Source organism: Bos grunniens, chromosome 18, assembly GCF_055505025.1.
Source record: "Bos grunniens cultivar Pamir isolate PY7600 chromosome 18, Bosgru_T2T1.0, whole genome shotgun sequence".
Classification (NCBI taxonomy): domain Eukaryota; kingdom Metazoa; phylum Chordata; class Mammalia; order Artiodactyla; family Bovidae; genus Bos; species Bos grunniens.
Genome location: NC_141182.1, coordinates 22,205,209 through 22,226,187, shown reverse-complemented (window position 1 = coordinate 22,226,187; position 20,979 = coordinate 22,205,209). Strand labels below are relative to the sequence as shown.

The 20,979-nt window shown below is 41.7% G+C and overlaps 1 protein-coding gene across 12 annotated transcripts in view; it reads right to left on the bottom strand.

Annotated features, from left to right (window-relative positions):
• Positions 1-20,979, bottom strand: part of FTO (FTO alpha-ketoglutarate dependent dioxygenase) — a 422,958-nt gene that overhangs the window by 368,612 nt on the left and 33,367 nt on the right. For 4 of the 12 annotated variants that reach the window (XM_086350689.1, XM_086350695.1, XM_086350686.1 and 1 more), the window contains exon 2: positions 14,427-14,535. The exons of the other annotated variants lie outside the window; for them this stretch is intronic. In XM_086350689.1, coding sequence (XP_086206815.1) covers positions 14,427-14,489 — 63 coding nt within the window. In that variant the 5' untranslated portion in view covers positions 14,490-14,535. The remainder of the gene's footprint in view (positions 1-14,426; positions 14,536-20,979) is intronic. 12 annotated transcript variants of the gene reach the window in all.

Here is a 20,979-nt window from a genome sequence, read left to right as displayed (position 1 = left end):
GGTAAGCTGTAGAAGCAGCTGCAAGAATATTTATTCGAAGACTATTCGAAATACTATACAAGAAGATTTGTTACTTCCTTTGATTATAATGAAGGGAAATAAAATTTTAAATACTTAAGCATTGTTTTTTTCCTAAGTATTTCACTGTTCTGGTATTTTAATGGAGTGCCATTTGTCATAATTCACCATCCATTCTGGACCGCCTCCTCTTCGATTCAAGGTATCTTTGAACTTGTAAGTCTTTCTAGTTAGTGGGAAAAGCTCTGAGTCTGAAATTCTAAATGATAGATTCAGTTCTGTGGTTAAGCAACTTCGTAATCTGGAAGACACCAAGAGACTCCCTTGGCTTTGCTGGGCCTCAGCTATACTATGGGGATCTGTCATGTCTGACTCCTTGAGACCCTATGGACTGTAGCCCGCCAGGCTCCTCTGTCCATGGGATTCTCCAGGCAAGAATACTGTAGTGGGTTGCCATGCCCTCCTCTAGGGGATCTTCCTAACCCAGGGGTTGAACCCATACCTCTTTTGTCTCCTACATTGGCAGGCAGGTTCTTTACCACTGGGCCACCAGGGAAGCTCAATACTATGGCGAAGTTTGACTCAAAAAGGCCACCTGACTCTTCAGAGATTCAACAGTACAGATGGATGGGTTTGTATAAACCTATAATAAGTGGTATCATTTAATAATAATTGAATAATAATAATCTATCTAAATATTAAACCTATCAATTGGATCTACCTGAAAGAAGGATTATAAGAGAATTTACAGCACCATTTCTTTAAGTCATGGGCACTTCCAAACCAGTTCACCAACAATACAAATATGATATAAAGAAGTATACCAAGATATCAGTGGCATAAAGGAAAGTGCCCTGTCATGCAAACAGATACACTACAGCAAGAGCAGCCTCTAGCTGTGGGTCAGTAGGTAGCAAGCAGCAGGAACACGAAGAAAGTGGAATCTTTTTTAAACAAAAACACTGCAGCCAGATCACCTACAGCTGGAAGGAAAGCCAACGTGGAAACGCTAGCTTCATGTGACAGCAGAGATCTTCCGACGTGGGGAGGAGTGCTGCTTCTGCTATGCCCCACTTCCCAGCTGGGGAAATAGTGAGACTGAGCCAGGTGTGCCCTCTTCAAAGGAAAAGCCAGTGCCAGTCACTCAGCCACGTGCTACTCTTTTGTGACCCCATGGACTGTAGCCCATCAGGCTCCTCTGTCCATGGGGTTCTCCAGGCAAGAATCCTGGAGTGCATAACCATTCCCTTGTCCAGATGATCTTCCCGACCCAGGGATCAAACCTAGGACTCCTGCATCGCAGGCAGATTCTTTACCATCTGAGCCTCCAGGAAAGCCTGCTGTCTTTCAAAGACACATTTAAATTATAGTCGTGGGCACTGCATCAAATACTACTGTGAACAGAAACCACTCACCTCTCAAGATGGCAGTCTTACCAAGCATATGTGGGGCCAGCTGGAGGATTTACAGTGGCTGGGAAAGACACGAACCCAAGCGGCACCAAATAATAAAAGCAGGAGTTACAGCCAAACTATGGGACCTCCCAGGACCAGGAAAAAAATCCCAGCAAGTATTTGGTAAATTGCATGAAGTTAGTGTTATAAACAAGGCACAACACAGATGCAAAACTTGGAAGAATTTTTTCAATTATACCAACCTCGAAGTCTAAGTTCCTAGAGAAGCAGCTATAAATCTTACAACATGTTCATACTTTACTCAGCCTTACTTGGGCGTGCGTGCTCAGTCGTGCCCAACTCCTTGCAACCCCACTATGCTCCTCTGTCCGTGGCATTTTCCAGGCAAGAATACTGGAGTGGGTTGCCATTTCCTACTCCAGGGTATCTTCCCTACCCAGGGATCGAACCCACGTCTCCTGTGTCTACTGCATTGGCAAGTGGATTCTATACCCCTGCGCCACCTGGAAAGCCCCGCATCCCTACTGGGCTTCATCAAATAAATGCCTACAGTGAAAACCTATCTCTGGGTTGTGCTTTTTTTAAGCTCTCAATGAAGAATGTTTGTTGTTGCTTTAAAAAAAAAAAAAAAAAAGTTGTAACTACATGAATTTTCCTTGCAAACTCTTTATACCTTGGGGAAACTTGGTCTTTTATTATAACTGTAAACTTCATTTATCATTTCACAGGAGACATTAAAATAATTGTGGGCAATCTGATATTGTCCCTTGTAGGCCACATTTCTGCCCTGCAGATACATTGCTACCACACAGCTGGGTTAGAAGATGGTGTTAAAATCACTGTGGAACCACATAATTGCTCCATCATTAGAGGCTGGGGTGGGGTTGAGGGGGGATTAAGTCTTAAAGCAAATTATTCCACATGGATTGAAAAAGAGAGGGGCACAAATAGATGCAAGATTGGTTGCTGAGCTGTAGTACAGAAATCAACTTTTTACAAAAATTTTTTTTGGTGCAAATCATGCTTTCACTTAAATGTATTGCTAATTTTGAGAATTTGATTTTTTTAATTGGAGTGCCATTGCTTCACAACGTGGTGTTAGTTTCTGTTGTACAACAACATGAATCAGCTACGTGGATACACAGATCCCCTCCCTCTTGAGCCTCCCTTCCACCCCCACCCCCTCCCACCCCTCTAGACTGTCACAGAGCACACAGCTGAGCTCCCTCTGCTATACAGCCGCCTCCCACTATGTCACACATGGTAGTGTATACATGTCAGTGTTACTCTCTCAATTTGTCCCACCCGCTCCTCCCCCCGACCATGTCCAGAAGTCCATTCCCTACATCTGCGCCTCTGTTCCTGTCCTGCAGATAGGTTTCATCAATACCATTTTCCTAGATTCCATAAATATGTGTTAATATACATTATTTTTCTCTTTGTCTTACTTCACTGTATGACAGCCTCTAGGTCCAGCCACGTCACTAGAGATGACCCAATTTCATTCTTTTTTTTATGGCTGAGTTCCATTGTATACATGTACCACATCTTCTTTATCCATTCAACAGTCAATGGACATTTAGGGTCTTGATAATATTTGAACACACCTACCCTGTTGAGTTCAAATTCCTAGAATCAAACCCGATTTATGTTCAAATCCCCACTGACCCAGCTCTTCTACTTAAATGTCTATATGGATACATCACATTTTATCTGTTCATCAGCTGATAAACAGTTGTGTGATATTCACTTTTTGGTGATTATGAATCCTACTGTCATGAGGGAAAAAGTGTATTAAATAATGTCTAACCCTGCAAAAGTCAGTCAGTCTCCTATTGCTTGAATACCCAAACTTTCCTTCCTAAAGAAGTAACTATTATTGAATTTTTGCTGAGATATACTGTCTTCACGTAAACATTTTATATAAAGAGCAACAAGTATTCTGTACCTTGTTTGTTTTTTTTAATATCTTAAAGATTGTTTCATATTGGTACATTTAGAACTGTCTCCTCTTAATGGTACTAGAATAGTTCATTGGCTACATTTTCCTTAATATTTTTTCTTAATTTAGTCATTTTTAACTGAAGGATAATTACAATATTGTGTCGCTTTCTGCCATACAACAAGACGGATCAACCATAAGTATACACATGTCCCCTCCCTCTTGAGACTCCCTCCCACCCCACCGCCCCCCCCTCCAGGTTTTTAAAGTGTCCCCTTTGTTGTTATTCAGTCAGTAAGTCATGTCCAACTCTGCAACCCCATGGACTGCAGCACACCAGGCTTCCCTGTCTTTCACTATCTCCTGGAATTTGCTCAAACTCACGTCCATCCAACCATCTCATCCTCTGTCACCCCCTTCTCTTCCCCTGTCCCCAGTCTTAAAGTGTCCCCTATGGATGGACATTTAGATTGCATTCTTAGGTTTTACCATTACAAATAATGCCGAGTGAAGAGTCTTGTACATATGTCTTTGTACAGGTAAAGAAATGGAATAAATTCATGTAAGTAGAATAGCTGGGCCAAAGGGGATTTGAATATAATTGAATATAGTCTTCTTTCTAGGAGATTTTAATTCAAGAAGGTAAAATACAAGAGGGTCAAGCCCTGTCTGTTGCTTGAATAAGAGGTGTATAATCAGCAGCATTACGAGAAAACGAGCAATCGCTGCATAATTTCTGTTATGTCTTTATTGAGATATAAGTCACATAACATAAAATTCACCCATTTAGAATGTACAATTCAATGATTTTCTGTATAGGCACAGAGTTTTGCAACAATCATCATAATCCAAATTTAGAACTTTGTCATCATATCAAGAAGAAGCCTCGTACCCATTAGAAGTCACCCACAATTCCCATCTCATCCCACTCCTACTCAAGGCCGTTGCTAGTCTTCCTGTTATGTACAGATCTGCCCACGGTAGTCACTTTTATACAAATGGAATCAGATAACATGTCGTTTTCTCGTGCTTGGCTTTCACTTAGTGTTATGCCTTCAAGGTTCACTGATGTTGTACTATACATGCTGTAACCTCGTATCTCCGTGTTGCAAAACAATATTCCATCACACAGCTACACAACACTTTGTGTATCCATTCATCAGCTGACAGTCATTTGGGTTGCTTCTATTGTTTGGCTACTATGAATAATGTTACTATGTGCATTTGTGAGTAACTTTTTAAGTGGACATATGTTTTCATCTCTTGCGGGTATATATCTATGAGTGAGCAAATGAATGAGTGAACAGATAGAAACTCACATTAAAATTTTTTTTTAATATGAATGTTACATAGCAAAAGAGAGAAAGCAAAACATTGACAGTTGGTAGGTTAACAAAGAAGACTAACAATACTTTGATGCTAGAGCAGAAGTCAGTATCTTTAAAATGGCATTTTAAATAAGATGGCATTTATTTGAAAACAATATGAAAATTAAACAGATGTCCACACATATTAGGTTTAAATAAATCCAGAAATGTCACCGGCCAAGTGAACAGAGGACATAAAGTTCGATTCCTTCAGAGCTATGACATTCCATGATTTCTTCTCAGTTCTTATCCTTGAAAATGTCTTAACTCCCATGTTTCACATACAATTTAATAAAGTAAACTTGTTCTGAGCTTGTACAATGTTCCATGCACCTTGACAGGCCGAAAGACACAGAAATTAATAAAACCTTTCCATTCTCATGCTCGAGGAACTCACATTTTAATGTCTGATACTTTTTGATAATGGTATGCAAAGATTTTAAGGGTATAAACCAAAGGAGAGCAAACTTTTTCCATAAAGGGCCACATAGTAGATATTTTAGGCTCTGCGGGCCGCATACGGCCCTTACTGAATATTCTCATTTTTCGTTTTTCCTTGCTTATCCTTTAAAAATGTAAAAACCATTTTCAGTTCAAAAGCCAACCCCTAGTACAAACTATAAGCAAAGAGAAAAAATTACAGGTTCACTATCTTAAGCAATTAAACATGGTGGATACAACTTAAAATTCATGAATGTGAGTTACAACAGCCTCAACTCAACTCTGGCTCCTCTCACTAATTAGCCTTTCATTGTCACGACTCTGTTTATACCATTATTTTTTATCCCACAAATGCTCTGGCAATTGATGAAATAAACTCTTTTTCTGTCCCTAAATAAAGTCCACCCTTCAATTCCCAACTGACAATACATTTGACAAAGCTAACTGGAATCTTGTTAAGTACCAGGCCCTAGATAAGACACACATACACACACAAAGGTCTCTTCCTATCCTAATCCCTCTGTGTTAGTGAGAATGGTCTAGACTCTACTGAGGGTAAACTCCCAAGTCTCAGGGACTTAATACAGAAAGGTCTTTCTTGGTCAAGTTCCCTGCCCAATACGGGCCATTGAGGGCTCTACACACAGTCTTTCATGAACCCAGTCTAAAGGAGACTCCACCGTCTGGAACACACAGCCCCCAAGGTCACTCTGGCAGGGCAAGGGAAAGCATGCGAATAGCACACCAGCTCTTAAGCGTCTTGACCGGGAATTGATACCTATCACTTCTACTTCATTTCATTGGTTAAAACTAATCACAGAATTTCACCTAACTGCAAAGAAGCTAGGGGTTGTGATCTTCCAGTACAATTACAAAGAAGAGCAAAAACCAGGCGTTAAACAGAAAAAGCTGAAGCAGATACAGGATGCCAGAGATAACCTCCCCAAGGCTGGGTGTGCCTCACTGATGTCAGAGTTACAAGTTATGCAGTACAACTGCTAAGATACCATACGTGGACTGTGTGTGTGGGTTCAGTTGCTCAGTTGTGTCCGACCCTTTGGGACCCCATGGACTATATAGCCCTCCTCTGTCCATGGAATTTTCCAGGCAAGAATACTAGAGCGGGCTGCCATTTCCTACTCCAGGGGATTATCTCAACCCAGGGATCAAATCTGTGTCTCCTGCATTAGCAGCCGGATTCTTTACCACTGAGCCACCTGGGAATATTCAGAGATAAGTAAATCCCCGTTCACCATCCTCACACTCTCCAAGCTAGTAAAGCCGGTCATACCACATTTCTAACTTCAGTGCAGCAGAAATGAACATGGACTGCAAACCTAGGTGTTTCTGCAGTCACGTTATAGAGCATATCCCTTAAGCAGTTTCAACATTAATCAAGGTTCAGGCTCATCCAACACAATATAACCTTCACACAACACCATCAATAGCAAATATGCACTGAAATGCGTACCTGAGAACGTGATGAGAAAATGGTAACTGGTCATTTTGACAAAAAGCTGCTCAGCATCTTCCCCCCCGACCTCATGCCTCTCCTACATACCCTATGGTCCCTTTGAGGACACATCGCACAAAATCTAAGTTACTTCGATATACAAACAACCCTATGCTCAGTACTTCGTAAGTAAGGTGCTCAGTACTTCTTTGAATGAAACACTGAAGAAAGTGCATCAGTGAAATTACGATGGAGCTGAATCCTGTTATAGCATTGCCTCTTTCACAACAATGTTTGAGAGCTAAAAGGCTGGGACAGAAAGAGCTGCCTGTTTCCCAGAAGAATCAGAGAAGGTATGTGGAGAGGGTCATCAAGTTGGACTTTGGCTCACAATGCCCCAAGGACACTGACAAATAGCCCAATAATAACCCATCTGAGTCTCAGAAGTCACTCCTTAGAGCTGCTCTATAAAAGCCAAAAGGAATTATTCATTAGCGAGTGTGAATCACACTGGATACCACCAGCAGACTGTGTTTGGCCTTGCTGAATTATTCATTAGCATTTGTGAGAAATGTACAACCCAAAGGGTGTTAAATCAATCCAGATTGTTCAGCAATGTTTGTTTTCCTTTAAAAATACTTATAAAAAAAAATCACCTCCAATCTACAGTTCTTACATTTATAAGACCAGTTAAAAAATCTGCCTAAACAAGTAGGTGAAGAGTAGAAAGTCAAGCAAGAAAGGGATCTCCTTATTTAGTATTCATCATTATACTGACAGTAGACTGAACCAATGTTTGTTTACCTGTCCACATCTTGCCTTTTTGGATGTTGTATGGTCAAAGACACCAGGAGCTCTACAATGAGATTCACAGGTGGAGGGGGGAAAACTCTTTTGAGTCCTGTCACAGAGCAGATGCAAATTTAATTACAGTGCGTTAAGCCTTCCATCTTGTCGAGGTGCCCTTGGAAAGCAACTGTAAACAAGAAGCACTGGGCAATCAGGTGTCAAGGGCTCATTTGATCTGCTAGGAAACATGTCACAAATCCCTGGCAGGAAGTGAGTCGGGAAAGGGAACAAAGAGAGAGGGCTGACAGTGTCGGGGGGGCAGAGCTTGGGGGTGTGCCTGTTAGTGCTGGGGGCTGCTCCCGCTCCCACTCCCAGCTCCCACCTCCCGGAGACAGCGCTCCCTGCCTGACAAGGCCCTCTCATCTCATATTTGTTATACATTCTCCTGTGGTCCGCAGAAACCACCAGCCCAAGTGGGGAGTCAACTGGAGAGCGATGCACAATTAAAGTACTCGAGACCAAGGAACACCTAGCATGAGCTGATTTAAGACAACTGGAGAAATCTGGAAATTAGTGCAGAATGGAAATTCAGGTAAAAGAGATCTTATCAGCCTGTGGTCTTAAAAGAAAACCCTAAGTCCAGCTGAATTCCCAGCTTTTCGGTATGCCCCTAATTGAGTAAGAAGAAGGTTCCAGCTAATGAAGCTCCAGGTCTGAACCTGAGCTGTCAAATGCCCGGCTGTTCCTATGATAATAGTTGCTGCATTTGTAGGCAAGGGACAGAAAGTGATCCCTGAGTGTATCGATTTGTAATTCTACAAACAGACTGAAGCCTTCTTGAAGGAAGCCCATGTCCGGAGCACAGTGCTCACTTCTACAAGACAACTGCAGAAGATGGATCTCTGCCCTCAAAACCATGGTTCCAGAAGTGCTTTCTGCTGAATTATCCTATGGGAATTGAGTGCTTAAGTTAAAGTCTCCCTGACGTTATTGTCAATTAACAACTTTCAAATTGGGGGAGCTTCCAGGTGGCTCAGTGGTAAAGAATCCGCCTACCAAGCAGGAGACAACGAGTTTGATCCCTGGGTCAGGAAGACCCCCTGGAGAAGGAAATGGCAACCCACTCCAGTATTTTTGTCTGAGAAATCCCATGGACAGAGGAGCCTGGCAGGCTATAGTCCATGGGGTCGCAAAAGGATCAGACACCACTTAGCAGCTAAATATCAACAACAAAATGGAGGAGCGTAAAAAGCTTGAAAGTAACCAAGCTCTATTTAACTTGGAGCAGATTAACCAGTTTCTCTAAGCTTCATTGTCCTCATCTACATCTGGAGGAAAATAGCATCCATGTAGGATCCCTGCAAGGATTACAGAAGATAGTATACATTAAGTGACAGCCAGTATTATTATATTAAAGAATAAGGGGAATTGATATTAATAATGCAATTATCATTTGCCTGGTAACACAAGTATTCCCATGATATTAAAATCACTCCTAAAATGTTCTGCAAACTTGTTACAATTATTACCTAACATTATCTAGATAAGCACAGAGTTCTTTTCCTCCACTTCAAACTTTTATAAATGAGAAACACATATCAAAGACTCATTTCAGCTTCCAGAGAATTAAGCTATTACCTAAATATCAGTCTGCGAGCAAAGACGAACAGAAGTAAAAAGGAAACGGTTAAAAAAGGGATCTGGGATCACCTGAATAAGAACGAAGTTCAAAAAGGAGGGGATATTAGGTATAGCTGATTCACTTTGCTGTAGAAACTAATATCGGAGAAGGCACTGGCACCCCACTCCAGTACTCTTGCCTGGAAAATCCCATGGACGGAGGAGCCTGGTGGGCTGCCGTCTATGGGGTGGCACAGAGTCGGACACGACTGAAGCAACTTAGCTGCAGTAGCAGCAGAAACTAATACAACACTGCAAAGCAACCATGCTCCAAAAAATTAATTTTTTAAAATAGGCACTTGGGATCATCAGAGAGCAGGTTCCATTCATTTCTTAAATGTTCTCATTGTCTAATCTCCCTTACATCCATTTCGGGCTCCTTCTAAGAGTGTGGCAACAGAAGGGGCAAAACCGAAAGGAGACACCTAGTGGCCAAGTGAACTTCCATTCAGACTACAGTTAAACAGCAAATAATATCAAACAACTTTATAATCAAGAAAACCTCTTTTTTAGCATGTGAAGGTATGATGCTAAAGCTGAAACTCCAGTACTTTGGCCACCTCATGTGAAGAGTTGACTCACTGGAAAAGACTGATGCTGGGAGGGATTGGGGGCAGGAGGAGGAGGGGACGACAGAGGATGAGATGGCTGGATGGCATCACTGACTCGATGGACGTGAGTCTGAGTGAACTCCGGGAGTTGGTGATGGACAGGGAGGCCTGGCGTGCTGCAATTCATGTGGTCGCAAAGAGTCAGACACGAGTGAGCGACTGAACTGACTGAACTGAACTGATTCCAAAATCACTGCAGATGGTGACTGCAGCCATGAAATTAAAAGACGTTTACCCCTGGAAGGAAACTTATGACCAACCTAGATAGCATATCGAAAAGCGGAGACATTACTTTGCCAACAAACGTCCGTCAAGTCAAGGCTATGGTTTTTCCAGTGGTCATGTATGGATGTGAGAGTTGGACTGTGAAGAAAGCTGAGCGCCGAAGAATTGATGCTTTTGAACTGTGGTGTTGGAGAAGACTCTTGAGAGTCCCTTGGACTGCAAAGAGGTCCAAACAGTCCATCCTAAAGGAGATCAGTCCTGGGTGTTCATTGGAAGGAATGATGCTGAAGCTGAAACTCCGATACTTGGCCACCTGATGCGAAGAGCTGACTCATTGGAAAAGACCCTGATGCTGGGAAAGATTGAGGGCAGGAGGAGAAGGGGACGAGAGAGGATGAGATGGTTGGATGGCATCACCGACTCAATCGACATGGGTTTGGGTAAACTCCGGGAGTTGGTGAAGGACAAGGAGGCCTGGCGTGCTGCACTTCATGGGGTCTCAAAGAGTTGGGCACGACTGAGCGACTGAACTGAACTGATGTCAATTAAAAGCGAGACACAGAGAGACACACCAAGTATAAAAGAAACATAATGCTTTACATATTAAATGAAGCTGCATTTTAACTGCTATGTCAGTCTAACTAGAATTCACTGCTTTTACAGATTGGGAAGGACTCTTTTCAGGATGGAAGACAGGTTTCTGGAGTTGTACACGCACGTGCGTGCATGCATGCTAAGTCGCTTCAGTTGTGTCTGACTCTTTGTAACCCTATGGATTGTAGCCTCCCAGGCTCCTCTGTCCATAGTATTCTCCAGGCAAGAATACTGGAGTGGGTTGCCATGCCCTCCTCCAGCAGATCTTCCCGACCCAAGGATCGAACCCACACCTCTTGGGTCTCCTGCAATGGCAGGCAGGTTCTTTACCACTAGCAGCATCTGGGAAGCTCTGGAGTTATACACACCTGGGTTCAAATTCCAGCTCTGCCAAGTGCTCATTGACTGAACAATACTTTCTAACCTCTTCTACATCATGAAGCATGTAGAAAATTATAAAATTTGCAGACCACATTGGAGTAATCAGAAGAGGTGCTGGGGCCAAAGTTCAAACTCTCTACTAACCCACTCCAAGGACTAAGGGAACCATTCTCTCCACAAGCAAGAATCCATTCCAGGCACACCAGTGGGATATGCTCCTAAAACAATTTACTTAATATTATTGGGCCTTAGTTTCCTCATCTATTTTTACAAATAATACCCATTTATTTTTACAAATAATACCCATTTTTATGAAGATTAAATGAGATAATATGTATGAATATATATTCACACACAGGGCTTCCCTTGTGGCTCAACTGGATAAAAAAATCCTTCTGCAATGTGGGAGACCTGGGTTTGATCCCCGGGTTGGGAAGATCCCCTGGGGAAGGGAATGGCTACCCACTCCAGTATTCTGGTCTGGAGAATTCCATGGACTGTATGATCCATGGGGTCACAAAGAGTCGGACACGACTGAGCGACTTTCACTTCACTTCATATTCATAAAATGCACGTACTAGTGCATACATAAAGTACTCAATAAATGTTTGTTTTCTTCTTTCTATACTATTTTTTAATAGAACTGTACAAAGATCCTGCTATATCCACAAACTTCAAAACTATACTATATAATTGATAAGGAGTAACAAAAAACATAGCTAGTGTTTGAATGTATATTATAAATCAGACAAGGGCTTAGGTTGTTACTTCACTGAACTCTTCAAACTACTTTACAAAGCCAGTGTAGTAGATACCTGGGCTTTCCTGGTGGCTCAGTGATAAAGAATCCACCTACCAATGCAGGAGACACAGGAGATGTGGGTTCCATCCCTGGGTCGGGAAGATCCCCTGGAGAAGGAAATGGCAACCCACTCCAGTATTCTTGCCTAGGAAATCCCACCGACAGAGAGGCCTGGTGGGCTACAGTCCATGGGTTTGCAAAGAGTTGGACACAACTTAGAGACTATACAACAACAACATGGCAGATACCATCTTTTGCCCACCGAGTACCTATTCTGACAATTTTTCTTATTAACAAAATCCTGATTTTGATGTAGGCAACAATGGGCACATCCAAACAGTGGCTACCCCAGACTTCCTCATAGCTGGAGCAGCCATGCGGCACTGTCCCGGTTGATGAAATTGACCTGCAAGTTTACTATTGTGCCAATGGCCTCAAGAGTGACCTTGAAAACAGAGCCCCTCCAACCCTAGTCAAATCTGAAAATAACTGCAGCCCCAGCCAGCATCCTGAGTGCCACATTATGAGAGACTCTGAGCCCGGGTCTCTGCTAAGACCCTGCTAAGATGGGTCTGGATTCCTGATCCACAGAAATATAACTGTAAGAGAATAAATATTTGTTGCTTTAAGACATTACACTTTGGTAATCTGTTATACAGCAATGACAGAATCTATTCACCATCTTTCAATGAGATGATATGCTTAGAATGGCAAAACAGGATGATAAGAGATGCTGGGTGCTCATGACTTTCAAAGGCTGGTCCACCACCACCTATCTCATAGTTGAGAGGGGAAAAAAAAACTTTTATTTCATTAAACAATTAAAATAAATCTTAAGTGACACATTAAGTACTTTTATTATTTTATTAGTATTCCCAGGTAACACCTAATGGGCTTACATAATACAAACATAAAACAGAAAGCAGTGGTTCTCAGATTTTAATTCAATGGAATAAAAACAAAAAAGGAACTCAACAGAAGTTACTGGTCAACATAATATGCTGTCGAAGGGTAGATTACAAAAGCACACCGAATGGCCGTTGTTTAAAAACTACACACACACAAATATTCACACAAAGGCACAGGAAAAAAGTCTTGAAGGTCAGAGATCAGAGGTCAGCAAATATTTTTTTGTAAAGGACCAGACAGTAAATACTTCAGGCTTTGGAGGCTGCCAGTTTGTCACAGCAGCTCAACTCTCAACTCTGCCGTCACCTCAGAGAAGGCACATAAAATATGAACATGAATGAGCACGGCTGTGTTCCAAGAGGCTTTTCTGTTTCTTTCATTTTTTGGCCAAGCCCCCATGGCACGTGGGATTTTAGTTCCTTGAACAGGGATCAAACATGCACCCTCTGCATTGGACACGCAGGGAAGCTCAGAAGGCTTTATATGAGGACACTAAATTGTAAATTTCACATTATTTTCACATGTAATGAAATATTATGCTTCTTTTCATTTTTTCCCCAACCATTTAAAAATGTGAATTCCATTCTTAGCTCAGGGGCTATGCAAAAACGTGGCGAGCCAGACCTGGTCCACAGGCCATAGGTGACTCAGCCCCAGTCCAAATCAGCGGCAGTGAATATGCTTGTCTGGGGAAGAAGACTAAAGGAAGACCCGTGCTTTCTTCTTGAAACTTTCAGCATTGTCTGAATATGCCATCATTTTCTTCTAGTATTTTTCTTCAAAAGATTTTTTGATGTGGACGATTTTTAAAGTCTTTACTGAATTTGTTACAATATTGCTTCTATTTCATGTTTTGGTTTTTTTTTGGCCCTGAGGCATGTGGGATCTTAGCTTCTCAATCAGGGAGCAAACCCACACCCCTTGCCGTGGAAGGTGAAGTCTTAACCACTGGACCACCAGGCAAGTCCCTACCATCATTTTTATAATTAGAATATGCAGTGAAATTTTGTTCATATGAGGTGAGAGAAAGGGAAAAAATGTTTCTTGGGTGATACAGGGACTTGGGAAATGCACTGAAAAAGTCTGTTGACCTGGGAATCACCAGATGAGCAATAAAAACTGTTAACTAAGCCAGAGATAACATTTTCAGTGGCCCTAATGATTCTCCAACGTAGACAGAAAGTATCTATCATACAAAGAAGTGACATGAGATGGAGACTTGAGACAGACTGGGGAACTGAGCATGACATGTGCCCATAAAAAATAAAACTCTGCCACGCTGACCAGAAACACAAGAAAAGCCTGAAAATACAACACAAAGCACTTCTTTAATCCCATATGTATGTCAGAAGCTTCACACCTTCAGAAAATAGTCACTGAGCAGAAGCATAACACGGAAACGTAATTTACGATAAAAATTCTCCTTTGTAATTTTGGTCCAATTAATTGTATGTAAAACTCTTCAGGATCACAAAACTGATGTCACTGATGATATCTAGTCACTATGTCCAGCTTGTAAAAAAATACACTCTACGCCAACCCAGGTAACTACATGGGTAGCACTCAGCTTTGTAGGCATTATGTCATAAAGCCACTCTAGCTGTCATCATTCCTGTAGAAAAACAGTAAGACAGGGAAAACACAAGTCCTGGTGCTTCTTGTTAACATTTACCAGATGATCCTAAGGGTTAGAGATGACGCTGCTAAATATTCATGTCAGAACACAAGGCTGGCGTCTCCCTCTAATTTTGAAAAGGCACTATACAAAGTATGGAAGAAAGTCAACATAATTACCTTACCTCTTCAAAGCAGATGACTTTTATTTGCTTTCTGGTCTTTCTATGCTTGTCCCTTCTGTGCATCAAGGATGGCTCCCCAGAGATCAAACTTTGTATTTCTCCCTCTTTTCTAATATAGAAAAGGTATTTTTAACCACATGTAAATTTTTTCAAGACAACTGTTAGAAACACTAACTTGCATTGTTGTACTGCAGAAACCAATACAACATTGTAAAGCAATTTTTCTTCAATTAAAAATAAATTGAAAAAAAAAAAGAAGCACTAAGAAATAGGGAGGAATAATAGCTGTCACCTCATAGACTTTAAAATGGTGAATTTTACGTCAGGTAAATTACACCTCAATTTTTTTTAACACAGGCAAAAAAATACAACCATAGTGATTAAAAAAAAGAGAGAGACAGAAAGAGAGAGGGGATGGGAAATGTGACCCCCAACAGAAGTAGCTAATTCAAAAACTTCTAAATTTCTTTTGGATGATTAGATGTTTTGAACTATCCATGTCTCTTCCTCCCTTCTATTCACACACAAAGTAGGCATCTCATTTCATCAGTCCTTTGACTTGCAGTTTTCACCTATAAAATAACAGCAAGAATATTTTTCTTTGGCTAACTCACAGGATTATGGGAATTAAATTGAAAGAGATAAGAAATTGACAATACAGCTTCCCTAATGGCTCAGACAATAAAGAATTTGCCTACAATGCCGGAGACCTGGGTTCAAACCCTGGATCAGGAAGATCCCCTGGAGGAGGAATAGCAATCCACTCAAGTACTCTTGCCTGGAGGATCCTAAGGACAGAGAAGCCTGACGGGCTACAGTCCATGGGGTCGCAAACAGTCAGACACCACTGAGCGACTAACACACGAACACACAAGTGTTGGCAAGGGTGTGCAAAGAAATTAAAACCTTTTTTACATTGCTGTGGGGATGTAATACAGTACAGTTGCTTTGGAAAACAGTGTAGCAGTTCTTCAAAAAGTTTAAACATAGAGTTACCACATAACTCAGTAATTCCACTTCTGGGTATATACCCAAAAGAAATGAAAACCGATCTATACAAAATCTTGTTCACAAGTGTTTATAGCAGCATTATTCATAATAGCCAAAAAGTTAAAACAACAAATGTCTGTCAAGTGATGGATGGGTAAATAAAATGTGCTTTATCCATAAATGGAACATTATTCAGCCATAAAAGAAAAATGAAGTATTCATACATTCTACACCATGGACAAATGACGAAAACATACAGATTATGTTAAGTAAAAGCCGCCAGTCACAAGAAACCACGTATTATTTTACGATTCCACTTATATGCAATGTCTCTAATAGGCAAATCTATAAACAGAGAAAATAGATTCCCACGTGGCTCAGTGTTAAAGACTCTGCCTGCCAATGCAGGAGATGCTGGAGATGCAGGTTCGATCCCTGGGTCAGGAAGATTCCCAGGAGGAGAAAATAGCAACCCAACAGCCTGCAGTCCATGGAATTACAGGAGTCGGACATGACTGAGCACTCGCAGACAGAGATGAGGGTGGGTAGTTGGTAAAGTGAATGGGAAATGACAACACACGGGTACAGGGCTTATTTTAGAGGTGAAGAAAATGTTCTAAAGTTAGATTTCAGTGGCGATAGTTCCACGATCTTGTGAATAGGCAAAAAAGAAAAAAAAAAAAACCCATAAACACTGAATTGTATACTTTAAATGGGCAAACTGCACATATGCAAATTATATCTCAACAAAGTTCTTTTTCTTTGAAAAGAACAGTCATCTCTAAGTGGGCAGCTGGGGAGGAATAAACGGGAGAGATGTCATTTATTTTCCATCATAATCCCTGTTGTTGTTGTTTATTCACTAAATCAGGTCCAACTCTTTGCCACCCCATGGACTATAGGCTGCCAGGATTCTCTGTCCATGGAATTTCCGAGGCGAGAATACTAGAGTGGGTTGCCATTTCCTACTTCAGGAGATATTCCCGACCCAGGGATCATGTCTCCTGTGTTGGCAGGCAGATTCTCTACCACTGAGCTACCAGAGAAGCCCCATAATCCCTCTGCACAATGTGATTATATTTTACATATGACTATTAATATGATGAAAAAGTAAAAATAATTATTGGAAAAAGTACATGCAAAATGGTACAGATATCATCGAGGACACACATTCTTTGCTCATAAAGTCAAATTAAGAGAAACAACATTCTGCCCTAGAAAGTACCACACAGGGAAAATCAGGGCTTTCCTGGTGGCTCTGATGGTAAAGAATCCGCCTGCAAGGGAGACCTGGGTTCAATCCCTGGGTCAGGAAGATCCCTTGGAGGAGGAATATGTCAACTCGCTCCAGTATTTTTGCCTGGAGAATCCCCACGGACAGAGGAGCCTGGGGATTGCTGTTAGGTAAGAAGGAGCACTCTCACGCACATGTGGTGTGTGTGCACATGTGTATGTGTGTGTGTGTACACATATGAATCTCTTTCACACAGAGAAAGAAGTAAAGTACAGCCATTGTACAAAATGAAAAATATATTCTCAGGACATCATACCAACCCTTCTGTAAGTGTTAGCATAGCCCTCCTATTGGCGAAAACTGCACGGTGCTGTGTATCGTAGCAACACATGCGGACGAGGTCCTGGCTCTCCAGAACTCACCATCAAAGAGCCACCGACGACACCAGTGCAACAGAGAAATCCTAAGTGATCAGAAACCAAACTAAACCTAAGTGGGCACAATGGAAGGAAGGATTTACAGAGGCAGAAACTTTCGAAGTAAATCTTGAGAAGATGCACGATTCTTCCCCTAGATGAACTCCAGGGATGGAAGACAGTGGATTGCAGGGATGAACAAAATACAGAGTAAATAGATATGCCTGAAAGCGGGGAGGCAGAGAGGGCTAGAGCCAGGAGGGGAAGGTTAAGTTAGATAGTGGTCTGGAAATATTAATAAGAGCATGCGTGCATCTGTGGCACTTGGACTTTATCCTACAGTCAACAGCAATGCATTTAACTAAGATCTACAGAGAATTAAGACCACAGTCAAACAGTAAGAAAATCCGTTCTGTTAGATAAGTAAAAGATAGACTGGCAAGGACAGAGGATGCATGTGGAAAAGAAGGAAAGGAGAATGGCCAAAAAAAAAACAGCTCAGAAGCTGTTAAAATTTCTTTTGTTTAGTCACTAAGTCATGTCTGACTTTTTGTGACCCCATGGACGGCAGCACACCAGGCTTCCCTGTCCTTCACTATCTTCCGGAGTTTGCACAAAGTCATGTCCACTGAGTCGATGATGCCATCCAACCATGTCATCATTTTGACATCATTTAAACTAGAGCAGAGTCAGAAGGAATGAGCAGGGGTCAGATTTTAGAGCTGCTGATAAACTAGAAAGACAGTCACAGGCTGAAGATAGATGGGGAGGGAAAGGAATGGTAACCCAAGACTTTTGGAAAGAAAGCGATACTGACTTTGATAAGGGCTGCTGCTGCTGCTGCTAAGTCGCTTCAGTCGTGTCCAACTCTGTGCGACCCCATAGACGGCAGCCCAACAGGCTCTCCTGTCCCTGGGATTCTCCAGGCAACAACACTGGAGTGGGTTGCCATTTCCTTCTCCAATGCATGAAAGTAAAAAGTGAAAGTGAAGTCACTCAGTTGTGTCCGACTCTTAGCGACCCCATGGACTGCAGCCTACCAGGCTCCTCCGCCCATGGGATTTTCCAGGCAAGAGTACTGGAGTACGATGCCTTTGCCTTCTCCGTGGGTAAGGGCAGAAATTACTAATTGCCACTAAGCTAGGAGTTTGATCTGGTTTTATCTAATAGGCCAGAGTACTGAATGAGCGCAGCTGACTTTTCTCAGCACAACATACAGCATGGATTCAGAGGCCAGCCAGCCTGTGTTCAAATCCAGCTCTACCAGTACTAGCTGGAGATCTTCAAGCACATGATTTAATTTCTCTGTCCCCAGTTTCTTCATCTGTAAAACAGTGGTAATTAAAAGGCCTATTTCATAGGGATACCATGTGTATCAAGGGAGATAAAGTGATTAGAAAAGTGTCTTGCAAATATTAAGTGCACTAACAGCACTTGCTAGTTCTCCTATGTATGGCATCTGCATAGCGACATATCAACTCCATTTTATACAACAGCAACTGAGCCTTAGGGAAACCAGGTTCTTACACAGCTAGTTGAAGGCAAAATCCTTTATCCATCAGGCTTCAAAGGCAATAATATTTCCGCTGTGCTACGCTACCTCCAGAGCTGCTGATACAATAGCCACTACATCCATGGGAAGAGCTGACTTGCTTGTGCCTTGATTTGTAGGAGAACCTAAGTAAAAAGGGTGGTCAGTTCATCAGTTTCTGAGAAGAACTGGCTCCTGCATCTCAGGACTCGGGTAAGGATGTCACCTCCTCCAAGAGACCCCTCCCTGACCCCTGAGTCTGTGTCCACTGATATCCACTCAGTGCAGAGGAAATGGTGCTGTCCCCCATTCTGAGCACTAATGCCATTGTGCTGAAACTACTCCCTAATCTCTCTATCCTACTGGTCTACCGACCTTGTGAGTTTGGGGGCTCTCCATCTTATTCACTACAAGATCCTCAGCTTTGACCAGCAACTCACAACAGCTTAACTGAAAGTGCCAGTTAAACTTGCTGCATGATTGATACCAATTTCCAATCCGTTTTATATGTATTTGCCCCAAAAGGTTATATCATACACATATACATTATTTTGTATACATACAGAAGCTAAGGCTACATTGCTTGGTCATTCCAGAATAAAAGATAAAAATCTCTTTCCCACTCATACGTTAACTGAGTGTGGCAGAAACCATGCCTGCTTACTCATCAGCTCTTCCTTCTCTTTGACCTCAACAAAGGCACAATGAGCACAACTCCACAGAATGGATTATGAGTGTTCCAACCCAGGGATGGCATCTTAGTCAGCACGGGCAGTCATAACAGAACACCACAGACTGGGTGGCTTAGCCGAAGTTTATTGCTTAGCGTTCTGGAGGCTGGGAAGTCCAAGACAGAGGTGCTGACAAAGTAGGTTTAATTCTGAGACTTCTTCTCTTGGCTTGTGGGCAGCCCCATCTCACTGTATGCTCATATGACCTTTTCTCTGTGTGTGCACAGAGAAAGAGTGAGCTTTCTGGTATCACTTCTTATGAGGGCACTAATCCCACCATGAGGGCTACATCCTCATGACCTCATCTGACCCTAATTACCTCCCCCAAACCCCATTTCCAAGTACCATCACATTGGAGGTTAGGGTTTCAACAAATACGTTTTGAGGGGACACAAACATTCACCCATAACACATGGAAATATCATTCACTTCTGCTAGATTCTAGATTCCCCAGCCTCCTCTGCAACGGGAATGGTCAAGCAATCTAGCACTGGCCAAAAAGGCATAATGAAGAGTCTGCTAGCAGCCTTGTGGGAAAGATTTTCCACCAAATATAAAACCCCCCTTTATCTTCCCACCCTCTTCCAGCCTTGAACAGTTACATGAGGACACGATGAATGGAATCTTGTGATCACGAGGTTAAGCCAACAGATCAAAAAGCCCCTGGGCTAAAGATGGAGAGCAGAAAATAGAAAGTACCAGCATCCTTGGTTATATTACTAAGTCAGTGTTCCAGAAGACCTTCCTTCTTTCAGACAGCTTATGATGTGTAACAAGTCCTGTTTAACACACTGTTAGATAGAAATTGTTACTTGAAGTCAAAGTTTTCAAATTCATACTAAGTAGATGCACAAAACTTGTTAATGTACATCTCCTCGAATGTGATATTGACCACTCAAACTGAGTTGTATACATATGGGATTTGCAATCAAGTGAACACCAAGCTCATCTATTCCAGGGGGAAAGAACTGAATTTTGGAAACATTTAAAAGCCCCAACATCACCAGAGAATATCTATTGCTCTCAAATTTTGTATGGAAGGTTCATAACATGCAGAACAGAACAGACAGGGCTATGATTACAAATAACTTCCTTTAAAAAAATAAAGAGATTCAATCTCTTATTCATAAGAAACCTAAATAAACAGAGCAGAAATCAAGAATCTGAAGTTGTGGTACTATTCAGTTTTTTTACCACTTACAAATGATGTTCAAAACTAAGGAGAAAGAAAAGGTCAGGCAGGGATCTTCACTGTTAGACTTGATCTGGTAATACCACTAACCACCACCACCTCCCCCCAAAAAAAAGGCTTTTTTAGCATTTTTCCATTCTGTACACTTTTTAAAAAATGTCTTGTCATGAGTTGATTCAAATTAGGAAAATAAACAAACTTCCAAAAATACCTTCAACCTGTGGAACCCACATGTTTCTATTATGTGGCTCAAGTACTGTTTGCTTCATTGCTGCTACTGGTGTGTGCTTTCCAGCTTCTTTCCAATCAGTTTTCCATGAATACAAAACTCTTTTGTTCTGGCTAAAGTAAGTTTCATTTTAAGATTCAAAGTTCTAGAGGAAATCCTTATACAACATTATTAGTGATACCTCAAGAGTGTTGCCATGGTAGACAGGAGACAAACCCAACCTTTCCCCA